The following is a 12,447-nucleotide window of genomic DNA, read 5'->3' as shown; positions in this document are numbered from 1 at the left end:
GAGATAGAAACAATGGTGAAATGATGAGAGAGAATAATTGATTGGCTGCCTCCTGCATGCCCCCTACTGGGCATTGAGCCTGTAACTCAGGCATGTGCCCTGACCCCGTGACCTCATAGGTCCATGCTCAACCACTGAGCCAAACCTCGGCCCATCTTAGGCATTTTTAAGTGTACCATTCAGTAGTATTAAATATATTCACACTGTTGTGTAATCATCATCACCATCTTTCTCCAGAACTTTTTCATCTTGCAAAACTGAAATTGCATGTATTAGAACATTTCATTTAATAACCAAACTCCCATTTCCCCACTTCCTCACCTGCCTCCACCCCTGACCACCACCATTCTACTTCCTGTCTCAACAAATTTGACTGCTCTCAGTATCTCATATAAATGGAATCATATAGTATTTGTTTTTGGGTAACCGGCTTGTTTCACTTACTTCGCATAATGTCCTCAAGGTTCATTCATAGTCTAGCATGTGTCAGAATTTCCTTCTTAAGGCTGACTAATACTCCATCTATGTATATATCACAGTTTTACTTATCCATTTATCCATTGATGAATGCTTGGGTTGCCTCCACCTTCTGGCTCTTGTGAATAACGCTGCTATAAATATGGGTGTATAAATATCACTTTGAGACCTGCTTTCAATTCTTTTGGGTGTTCACCCAGGAGTGGAACTGATGGATCATTTGGTGATGTTTGTTAGTTTTGTAATTTAAAAATAAATGTCTATTTTTAATGTGAATGCTCAGATAGAGTAGAAAAATATTAGTAATGAGACGTTGAAGACAATAGTGCAAACAATGGACTTGCCATTCAAGGTGGTTGTCCAGGAGCACCTGGTGGGCTGTGTGATTTCTGAGGGGTAGGGGCAGGATTGGCAGCTTTATACTCTACCCCACCCCATGCCCCACATCACATCTGTCGTCTTATAGGTATGAATTCAAGGAATGACTTTACCAGAGCATCTAGGCAAGTGACACACTTTCCCAAAGGTAACAAAAGGGCTTCCTGGAAGCAGTGCCCCCATGACAGTGGCACACGGGACTTTGCCACCTGCTTACTCACGGCGTGACCTTGGACACCTAACTTCTTGAGCCTTAGTCTCTCAGTCACATGAAGACACTACCCACCTGATATGGTCACATGATTACTGTGAAAATTCACCGTTCCTTTGTTCATCCATGCAGCCAATATTGCAGGCCTCCTGGCCCAGGGCTAGATCAAATGTGAAAGAAGAACACTTCGTTGAATCAGCATGGCTTGAATTTTCATTTTGTGCCATTTTGCATAATCTTTCTGTATTCTTTGATTAGTTCTACTTGAAGCACCTGGTCTCATGCCTCTGTTTTTAAAGCAAGTCTCTAAAAAGAAAAAAGTGTTCAGGCTTCTCTGGGAGCTTCAAACACGACTTGCTTCTGGTGGTGGTTAATTCAGAAGCGCATCTCCCCCGCCCCGCCCCCTCCCGTCCTACGAGGAAGAAACTCCTGGGTCAGAGACTTCTGGGAAACTGTGCATTGCTCAGCTCTCTGAAGAACCCGCCGGCTTTTCTCACCCATAATGGTCATCTCCAGCTGCAAGGGGAAGTTAATGAGGTGTGCGGGACAGTGATGGGAAAATCAGCCTCCACATCACTCCTGACGCCGCTGCTAGGTGAGGGCCGCAGAGGGGAACCAGCCACGGGGTAAGAGACATGGACCAGAAAATAATATCCACTTCATTAGCCACTGATTCTGAGTGTCTGCAGAGGCCAAGGTCCAGCCTACGGACTGTGACAGAACATTCTTACCACACTGTGAGGTCTGGGCAAAGGCGGGCAGAGAACTTCCTCACGGCCTCTGTCCAGTGGCATCTGGAGAACATCTCTCTCTCTCTCTCCCCCCTTACTTTTCGCTCTCTTCTTTCTCTTTCTTTTTCTTTTCCCTTTATTTTTCTTCTTTTCCTTTTAAAATGTTATTTATCTTATCTCTTTTTCTCATTTCCCCATTTCCTTTTTTCCTTTCTCTTATTCTATACCTTCAATCAATTTCCTCTTTATTCAAATCTTTAAAAAGAATCCCAAGAGGCAGATAGTTGGCGACCTCTAGCCAGGTTTTCACTTATCATAAAATAAAATAAAATAAAATAAAATGCAGTAGTACTTTCATGCATCCAAACGGGGGTCCCAAAGTGAAGTATACAAGGTGATACGTTGTGGGTATAGGCTGAAAATATTAGCGCTTATTTTTATATTGATGTTAACTCCATGGCCTTTGTATTTTCCTGTTGGCTTTATAATAAGCCTAAACTATTTTTTTAATATATTTTATTGATTTTTTACAGAGAGGGAGAGGGACAGAGAGTCAGAAACATCGACCAGAGAGAAACACCGATCAGCTGCCTCCTGCACACCCCCTATTGGGGATGTGCCCGCAACCAAGACACATGCCCTTGACCGGAATCGAACCCGGGACCCTTCAGTCTCCAGGCTGATGCTCTATCCACTGAGCCACACCGATCAGGGCGGGGCTAAACTACTAATATAGTAGCACATGGAGTCAGGAAATAATGGGATCGAGGTGCTCAAACTTTTTTTTTACTGAGAGGAGCATTGACCAATTTCTGCTTTAAAGAAAAGCCCCTTAAACTCTGAATAACGTTTTTTCATTGCTATCTATGGTCAGTGCCTTTGACTGCACTCCCAGGGGATTTGGGGGGTGCATGTAAGGCTTGAGCAGTGAGGAGGGTGGAGGCTTGACACCCCAAGAAGTGTTGTCACTGCAGAGAAACTATACCATGTTTGATTTCCGGGTCTATGTCACTTATTTGAGAAGTCTTCCCTCAGAAGACCCCTCACTCGCAATAGTGCCTCCCACACCCGCTCCTATATCCCCCTCGCCCTTGGATTTTCCCCCATAGCTTGCCCTCACTGAAGTACTACGTATGTGCTCGCTGACTGGTTTCATGGCCTCTGCCCCCTCGCTAGAGTGACAGCTCTATGAGGACAGGACCCTCTGTTTTACTCCCTGCTGTGTCTCCAGTATCGGAATAGTGCTTGACCCAGAAAGATACTTACTTGGCAAGCAAACAAGCTAAGTGCTGCAAATGATTGAGTTACACCAAACTGGCTTAAGGGGGAGTTCCTTAGAAAAGGGGTTGCGGGATCTTCTCTCTTCTTTGTAATCCTTCGTCTTCTGGGAGCTCGTTTCACAGCAACTGTGATGCTTTATTAAGTGGAGTTCAAACTCTCTGGCTCCCTGGCCAGACAGAACTCCTTGAGGGTAGGAATTATGCCTTTAAATCCCCAGCACTTCACATTGAGTAAATGCTTGAATAGATGCCTGTGGATGAATAGATGCACGTATTCTGGGCCTTGCACATGCAGGGTGGGATTGTGAGCTGAGGCACCAAGTCCCTGGGGCATGCTCCATTGTCCCATCAAATTTCACTTACAAAACAGAAGTTCAAAGGCAACATTATTAGTATTTCAGGACGCCACACATTACCAAATCTCGCCTAGGGGCCCCAACCACCCTCCTTTGAGAAGCACTGAACTCAACCTGGGATTAGCTGGGGGATTCCTGAAGAAGTGAGACCTTGCAGATCCCAGGCTACAGGGCTGGGGGCTGGGTGGGTGGAGATGAGATGATTAGAAGGGAAAGGATTAATCAGGAAAGCTGCCTGCTGCAGATCACAAACTTTAAAGCAAGTTTTCGGAGAAGTTGTGGGATCTGGTTTGACCTTTAAGCTTTGCTCAGCTCCTCTTTCTGCCTGAAATGCTCTCTGGTGTTGTGTTGTCAAAATCTTACCCTTCCAGGGCTCTGAGCCCCCACAGAACTTGGCTGTTGCTCCTATTATGACTAGCATCTGTTGCTACTTATTAATCGCGCCAGTTGTTTATATTTATTCTCTTTCCTACCAATTTCTACACTGTTTTCCTTTTACAGTTGAAGAAACTGAGGTTCAGAGTGGAAACTTGCCCAAGGTCACGCCTAGGCAGCAGCAGCGACAGATTTCAAACCTACATGAGCCTGACTCCGAGTCACACACAGATCCCTGTGTTGCCACTGCCTCCTGGCTGCTACAGAAAATGTCTGAGGCCAGACAGAGCTGCTTTTGAATCTCAGCTGGGTGTGAGCAACAGCAGGCCCTCTGCAAGCCAAGCTCTCCGAGCATCAGTTGAGAAAACTAGTAATAGGAATAATGACATTGTCTCCTGAGACTGTTATGAGGAGGAAATGAGATGCTTCCTGTACAGCAATCAGCACAGCACTTAGTGTAAAGCCTGTTCCATTCTATCTAGCAATAGAAGTTAAGAGCATAGGTGTCTGTCTCTCCCACTATCTAACCAACTCCTTTACAGCAGAAATTGAATCTTGTCCACCCCAGCAGTGCTGGATACCCCCTGCAGTGCCCAGCACATAGTGGGTGCTCAATAAATGTTTGCTACATTGATTCAGCACCCTTGATGGCTCTTCATCCCCAGGCCCGGAAGCAGGGTCTTTGTCTACGTACCAGGGCACTAAAGGATACCATCCCTTAGCGTGAAGCCTAGTGGCCACCTGGATGCCCAAGGTGCATGTTGTGGACAGCACTCCTGAGCAGACACAAGCTGGCAGAGCAGGGGCAGGGTTCTCGCTGGTTGTGCTCTACCATTAAGAACTAGAATGAGAGGAGAGGAGACATAGGTGGGCAAGACCCAGGGTAATACCAAGTAGGCAGCAGCTCCTGACTCATAGATTGGACCCAAAGCCTTTGCCAACACCCTTCCAAGCTTTTCCATCACAGAAGCATGGCATTGGACAGAGAAATGCGGGTCTCTCATCGTGTCTTATTCCTAGGTCTTGTATCTGCTCCTGGGCAGCATTTTGCACTAATCTTGTCATTATACAAACACAATCTTGTAAAGAAGACAGTGGAGTCTAAACTCAGATGACTTGGATCAATAGATGGTGATTCTGGCATCTTCAGGGGGTCATTTTTTTTTCTCTGAGCCTCAGTTTCTTCATCCGTGAAATGTGAGTACTAATGCCTGCCTTCCCTTCTTTGCAGGACTATTTTGAGGATCAAACAAAAGGAGAAAGATCTTTGCACACCATAAAACACTGAGCAAACATGATAGTTCTTTATGTGGCAGGTATCTCCTTAGGAAGACTTTGGTCTCCCTCTCACCACACACACACAATCACAAGATCTCTCTCTGTGCTGAGACTGTTCCGGGTGTTTCTATGTGCTCCCCCTCTGCTGAAGTGGGTAGAGGGCTCAGAAGATGGGAAAGAGCTGACGGAAGACACTTAGCATGGGATTAGGCAATCCATAGTTCAAGTCCAAGGTTCTGTTTCTGTTTGTGGGCCCCGGGGCCAATCCTTACCCTCTCGGAGCCTCCGTTTCCTCATCATGAATGCAGAGAGATGGTCTACCTCATAGATTTGTGAGGAGAAATAAAGGAGGAAGAGTAGCAAGGGCATCTCATTAACCTGTATTTGAATATTAATCTGAAAACAGATTCTAAGAAATTTTAGTAAAGGGCATTGCTTTTTTTCCCCTCTCTAAACACCATCGCCGAGCCCATATTGTTTATTCAATAAACATTTATGGAGCACCTGCTGTGTGCTGGGCCCCCTGCCAGCCTCACTTTTAATGGGTGTAATAAAAGAAAGGGGAATAGATTATTGCTCTGGAGTGAAGGCTCTCTCTGCTAGGTGTAGTATTTATTAGTTTAATAGCATACTAGGTCGCTAATTTTTAATTTAATCTTTTACAAACTACTGGAAACACCCTATTTCTAAAAATGACCCAGCAGAGGGATGTGAGCTGTTGAATCAAAACGAGGGAAATCTCCTCTACGCTTAGGAGTTTCCCCGAAAATGTCCGGTAGGGAAACAAAAGTGCAGAGCTGGACGGACGTCCAGAAGGGAGGCTGAGTGCCGGGGTTGATGGGATTGGAGATCTTCCCGTGTCCATCTGTTACTACCTCGCAGTTCTCCGCAAAAGGCTTCACCCATGGTAGACACTCGGTTGTGTTTGTAGGGAACTTACCCCAGAAGCTGTGCATTTAGAACGAGTAGGAGTGGAGGAAGGCAGGGAGCCCCCGAGCCACATGCTGTGTTTGAGGAAGCACTTATGAGACAAGTCCTGCCTGTGCCAACCCCATACAAGGTGTTCTTCTGTGTTATCTAATTTAATTCTTCCAATAACCCGATGAGGTATCAATTCCATTATTGTCACCATTTACGTTTGGTGATCATGTGAAAACTGAAAGAAATTAAGTCACCTTGCCCAAAGCCACCGCCCTTCCCCCCGCCCCCTCCACCGGGCCCCGCCCCAGCCCACACACACACCCTTCCAGAATGCAGCCGGTCTATTTGACTCCAAAGCCAGGATTTCCCTAGTGCATGCTGCTGTATCTCTTAGGAAAGTAATTTCTCTTCCCTGGATCTGCTTCCTCATCTCAAACTTAAAGGAGTGAAGGGAGATGCCCCTCGGTCTCTTTCACATCTATTTCAACCTACATGGGTGCTTTATCCAACTGTTGACAAACTGGGGCCCATGGGTCAAATCCAGCCAGTCCATTGTTTTTTTATTAATCTTTATTGTTGAAAGTATTACATATGTCCCCTTTATCCCCCCATGGCCCCCTTCCAGTCCACCCCAGCTCCCTGCCCCAGGCCCTTACCACCCCACTGTCTGGGTTCATGGATTATGCATATAGGAATACAAAGTCTTCAGCCCATTGTTTTTATAGAGTTTTATTGAAATGCAGCCACACATATTCATGTATGTATTATCTATAACAGCAGAGTTAAGAACTTGTGCAAAAGACTGTATGGCACACAAAGCCTAAAATATGTTACTATCTGGCACTTCATAGAAAAGGTTCGTCAACCCCTGGAATATATCGGTCTATAGGTTTTATGGTGATAAACTATACATGGTAAATGGAAGAGAAGCTGGAGGGTCACATGTCAACAGTAAACAGTTGGGAGGGAGTAAGAAGGTGACTTCCATCCACTCTTCACATTTTACACTTTGGAATTATTGCTTTAACTTACTCTCTACTAAGTTATAACTTATAGCAACATGCACAAACCCTAAATGTATAGCCTGATGATGTACCCACCATCCCAATCACGATATAGGACTTTTCTAGCACACCAGAAAGCTCCCTCATGACCCATCCATCTCTACAAATACCCAGAAGTAACATCGATTTTAACTTCAATCCCAATGGATTGATTCTTCCTGCTTGTTAACTTCGTATAAATGGAATCACATAGAATATACCTTTGTGTGTTTAGGAAAGGTATTCCACAACTTCCTTGCTGACAACTCGGAAAACTGAGAAGTACAAATAAGGAAACAAAAATTACCTTTATGGCATCATCCAGAAATAACCACTCGGCTTTTACATTAACAACTCCTTAAAATGTCCTATGTCTTATTTTCCCATCTTTAAAACGGGGCTGCTCTATCAGTCCATCGCCACCTTATCCTATGTGAAGCATAAACAAAGAGTATTTCCACTGTCCTCTTATTTCTTCTGTTTGGGGGAAGTTTAACCAAAGGATTTCATGAGACAATTCATTTAGCCAGCATTTTTGACTCACATCCTGTAGGACTATCTGCTGGGATGGTTACACTTTTTTTTTAAAATTTCCATATGAAGGAGTAGGTATTGGATCTGTTCACAGACCTGTAGTTGCAGTTACTTTGTAAGCGCTCGTATCTCACTAGGTGGCATACACAAGGTCCATCTGGGCAGGGGGTTACCGGAAATTGCTGCGTAGAAATACACCACCTGCAAGACTATCTGGACACTATCTGGCACTTCTCCCCTCTACTTCGTGAAACTTCCTGTATGTTCACATAGTTTGCTTGGGTTGGGGGGGCGGGGGGGGGCGGGGAGAATGGGTTTGCTGCCACCTGGATTTTGAGAGAGAAAGGAGCTCCAGAGTCAGACTGGGCACAGAGCAGTTGGAACTACAAATCCAAGTTCTGTGGTTAAAAGGGAAGTGATGGCTGGTTTTTTAATGGGTCTTTCCAGCTCAACACAGAAACTGATCTTCATCACACTTGACTGCTCCCATCATGATAGCAAGTGGGAGACAGAGACAAAGAGCTGTTCTCCAGGGACATTGACTCTCAACACTTCATTATCTTGGCTGAGGGGAGCTGGGTAGGCAGAGCATGTTCTCCCAGTGGGCCGAATGGTGAGGGGCCAGGACCTCCCATATGTCACAACAAACCAGAGGACAATAAGGTGAAATGAAGGAACCTCATTTCCATGAACTTATTACCTACCCCTTTCTCGGGGAGAGTCTGAGATAGTGCAAACTTCCCCCAGGGCTCCATGCACACAACCCCTCCCCGACACCCCTTCTTTTTGGCTCCTAGCACATGTGTAGCAGATTCTGTATTGAAAAGCGACAGCCTAGTTCCTTAGCAGCCTGACTTGGATCAGTGACACTGGGAGGATCCGCCTTCCTGCACCTAGATGTGACTCTGAATTTAGCAGATTGAGAGCTTTCCTCCCCACATTGAAATTCTTCTCTTCCTGACACTAACCCCAACTTCCTCCTAATTACCTGTTAAAAGTGGGGAAGGTAGAGGAGAATTTGTTTAGAAGTAGCTTTGCTAATTCCCTGAGGGGTCTGAATTTTTGTTCCTAATCTCTTAGTCCCTCCAACCCGAGCGCTGGATCTGCTGGACTTGGAGAACCCTGAGCCTGCAGAGATTTTACTACTGGGAACTGGCTTCCTGCCTCCCCAGACTGCCAAGTATTATCAGGCCCCAGGGGTTTTCCAAGGAGTCCCCTTCAATGCACACAAGCCCCCACCCCTGCACTGCAGGGATCTGTATTTTACAGATGAAACTGAGGGGAAAGGGATGTTCTCTGCCCCAGAAACTATGGGTCTGTGATGAGTCGACCCTAAAAAAAAAACTCGTTCCCCTCTTTCTCCTGCACTGTCTTCTTGGGTGCCCGTGGGTGCCCTTCCTGCCCTGCCCACGCCCCAGGGAGATGCAGGTGAAGTTTCTATGGCGCCGAAAGGTTCCCGGCCTCCTTCCTGGCCCAGACCGGGGTGGGAAAAACAAAACGAAACGAAACGAAACAAAACGAATTTCCCTCTTGGACGCCTTCTCCATGTGTGCGGTCTCCCTGCGTCCGCAGAGCGCGGCCTAGCCCAGGAGCCGCTCGTGTCCCGCAGCTGTGAATAAACCAGAAGGCCGTGGGTCACGGCGGGACGCGCGGCCGCCCACTGTCCACCAGCTGCATGCAGGCCGCGCCTTGCTTTCAATGCTAGAAAGGAGGCCCCCCTCAATCCTAATTTTACCCCGAAAGCGGAGACGCTTTGGTGTCCTGGGTTTAAACTGGAGCGCGAGGCCCAAGCGTCCAGCTCCCTGCACAGCTGGGCCAGGCCTGGCGCTGGGGCGGCCGGGTGCTGGGTGCTGGGTGCTGGGGCAAGAGCTTTGGCTGCTCCCCGCGACCCTACATTAGCCTGCGCCTCCTTCCCGCTCGCCTACGCTCAGAGGCGACATTTCTGCAAATCTCACCGCCGAGCCGGCTAGAGGGGGCGGGGGGACGGCAGAGCGCAACTAAACGAGGTCCCTGCGCTCATCCTCCCCCGCTCCCCCCAGGTCCGGGCGTCCCTCCCCAAGCGGTCAGGACCTCTGCCCCGCCGGCTCCCCCAGCCCTCCACCTGCGTCGGTTCGGACGCCTCGGAGGGACTCTCCTCTGCCCACCTCCTCCATCTCCTAGCTCCCAGAACACCCCAAGGTCCTCCAGCTCTCACCTGGGCCCCCGAGGCGCAGTTTCTTCTCTCCAGTCTAGAGCCGGCCCTGCAGCCGGTGGGAAAGCCCGGAGCCTTCCACGCCGGGCCGCGCACTCCTTGCTTCCCAAGTCCAAAGGTCGCCTAAAGTCTGGCTGATAAACAGAACCAGTACAAGAAGGCCCTCGGCCCCCCCAGCGGGAGCACAATGGGCCCGGCCAGCCCCGCTCCCGCCCGGGTCCCCGGCTCCCCACGTCTGCCCCTCGGGCTCTCCCGCTCTCGGTTTTCCCCCCTCCCCACCGTCATTTGCATCTTGCCGAAAGCCGGCCTCCCCGCTGATTTGCATATCTTATATGGCCTAATGGTGGCGATCATGGCCAGTTAGAAGTTTTCTGACTTCTCGGAGGAGACTCCGGGACCCCGGGGAGTAACAGGTGTCTGGAGGCTGAAGGGTGGGGGGGCTTCCTGGACTTGGGGTTCGTTTGTGAAACTCCCCACCACCTTCTTCTCTTGCACCTACATCCCCCCACCCCTTCCTTTTCTGTCCTTGGAAAATGGTGTCCAAGCTCACGTCGCTGCAGCAAGAACTCCTGAGCGCCCTGCTGAGCTCCGGCGTCACCAAGGAGGTGCTGGTCCAGGCCTTGGAGGAACTGCTGCCCTCCCCGAGCTTCGGGGTGAAGCTGGAGACCCTGCCCTTGTCCCCCGGGAGCGGGGCCGAACCCGACACCAAGCCGGTCTTCCATACTTTAACGAACGGCCACGCCAAGGGCCGCCTGTCCGGGGACGAGGGCTCCGAGGACGGGGACGACTATGACACCCCTCCCATCCTCAAGGAGCTGCAAGCGCTCAACACGGAGGAGGCGGTGGAGCAGCGGGCGGAGGTGGACCGGATGCTCAGGTAGGTGCGGACCAGGTGGGGAGAATGCGCCCGAGCCCTGGTGTCTGAGCCGCCCTGCGCCCGACCACCCGCGCGCTGCCTACTTCCCATCGGAGAAGTCCCCGGGGCAGCTCGGCTTCTCTGCCCAACACCTGGACCCCGCCCAGCCTCTCCCCCGGCCGGCCCGGAGCCTGGGGCTTCCTATCGCCCGGCTCGGGCCAGTGTCCGGGCCCAGGGGCCCTCCCGGCAGAGCTGGAGCTGGGCCTGTGGGAACCCAGCCGCGGAGCCCTCAGCCTAAGGGTTGCCCACGCAACCGAAGGTGCGAGTGGGTGCAGTGACACAGCCGCGGTTCCCCAGGAGCAGCGGCTCGGGCCCCACGCCTTCCTCCTGGCCGCCTCCTCTCGGTCCAGGAAAACGCAGGCCCCTCTACGGCACAGTGCCCCGCAGCACTTCGCAGAGGGGCTGCTGCACCCGGGCCGGGACCTGGGGGGCGAGTTCTCCCATTTGCACCCCCACTCCCATCGGCAGCGCCCTTGCTAGGCCCCAGGGTGATCCGGAATCCCCCAAACAGGGGTAGATTTGCAAAGGAAACGGTTTGTCTGTGTAGGGCCAGGGTGGACCCGCACTGGGCAAAGGAGAGTGCACGTACTTAAGCAAAGGAGCGAGAGGCAAGTGCGGCCCAAACCCCAGGTCGCAGCGGACCTGGTCGCAACCCGAGAAAGGAGGGCGTTTCTGGATCTCGCCGGTGACATCCCGGCGTCCCCGGGGCTCTCGGGTGGCTGTCCGGCGGTCCGTCTCCCTGTTCGGGGTCGTTTGCTGGGCCTCGCAGGACAGTGCCCCGCAGCACTTCGCAGAGGGGCTGCTGCACCCGGGCCGGGACCTGGGGGGCGAGTTCTCCCATTTGCACCCCCACTCCCATCGGCAGCGCCCTTGCTAGGCCCCAGGGTGATCCGGAATCCCCCAAACAGGGGTAGATTTGCAAAGGAAACGGTTTGTCTGTGTAGGGCCAGGGTGGACCCGCACTGGGCAAAGGAGAGTGCACGTACTTAAGCAAAGGAGCGAGAGGCAAGTGCGGCCCAAACCCCAGGTCGCAGCGGACCTGGTCGCAACCCGAGAAAGGAGGGCGTTTCTGGATCTCGCCGGTGACATCCCGGCGTCCCCGGGGCACTCGGGCGGCTGTCCGGCGGTCCGTCTCCCTGTTGGGGTCGTTTGCTGGGCCTCGCAGACCGGCTTGAGGCGTTGACAGCTGGTGACTAATTATTGAAGGGGCCGAGCAGTTCCCTTAGAGTGCGCGTCCCTCCGGCCACTTGGCTCCAGCACCGAGCCCCTCGCGTGGCCTCGGACTCCTCAGCGCCGCGGTTTCCAGGCAGGGCCGGGGCCAAAGTCCCGTCCTGGGCTCAGGCAGCCTCGGTCGCACGCCCGCAGCGGCAGTTTGGGGTGGGAGGTGACCTTGCATTTGAATTTGCTACCTGGGGACCCGGCGGTTTACTCTCCAGCCAAGACAATCAGGGGAACGTCTAGATTTTTCTTCCAAAAGTACTTTGCTACAAGGCAGGGGTTTGAGGTTCTCCCCTTGTTTTCCCCCCGGTGCAGAGGCGGTTTCTCTCTCGCCTCCGAGGGTTCGGGTGCAGGAAGGTGAGACCGGTCGGAAGGAGTGACTGGGGCACCTGGGCGGCCTGGAGGTACACCAGGGCCTGGCGGGTTGACGGAGCTCCCGCTGCCTGCCAGCCGGGCCTGCGGGGCCTGGGGCCTATCCGCCCGGCCGCAGACGCCCACTTTCTGGCCGGGCTCTGGGGAAATCTGGGGAGTCCGGGGC

The 12,447-nt window shown here is 51.3% G+C and overlaps 1 protein-coding gene and 1 long non-coding RNA gene across 6 annotated transcripts in view; one reads left to right on the top strand and one right to left on the bottom strand.

Annotated features, from left to right (window-relative positions):
• Window positions 1–7,046: 7,046 nt before the first annotated feature.
• Window positions 7,047–9,857, bottom strand: LOC107181906. Its single transcript, XR_001512614.1, has 2 exons — window positions 9,779–9,857; window positions 7,047–9,193 (listed from the first exon to the last, which is right to left on the bottom strand). It is a non-coding gene; the product is annotated as an uncharacterized LOC107181906 (long non-coding RNA).
• A 261-nt stretch (window positions 9,858–10,118) lies between these two features.
• The window catches only part of HNF1B (HNF1 homeobox B), a 52,179-nt gene continuing 49,850 nt past the window's right edge, over window positions 10,119–12,447 (top strand). For 3 of the 5 annotated variants that reach the window (XM_006756184.2, XM_006756182.2, XM_015559076.1), the window contains exon 1: window positions 10,119–10,652. In XM_006756184.2, the coding sequence (XP_006756247.1) occupies window positions 10,309–10,652 (344 nt within the window). In that variant the 5' untranslated portion in view covers window positions 10,119–10,308. The remainder of the gene's footprint in view (window positions 10,653–12,447) is intronic. The other 2 variants (XM_006756183.2, XM_006756181.2) reach the window with 1 other exon arrangement.

This window comes from Myotis davidii, unplaced genomic scaffold, assembly GCF_000327345.1.
Source record: "Myotis davidii unplaced genomic scaffold, ASM32734v1 scaffold993, whole genome shotgun sequence".
Taxonomy (NCBI): Eukaryota; Metazoa; Chordata; class Mammalia; order Chiroptera; family Vespertilionidae; genus Myotis; species Myotis davidii.
Note: the sequence above shows the minus strand (reverse complement) of the source record. Positions and strands in the feature narration are given on the sequence as shown.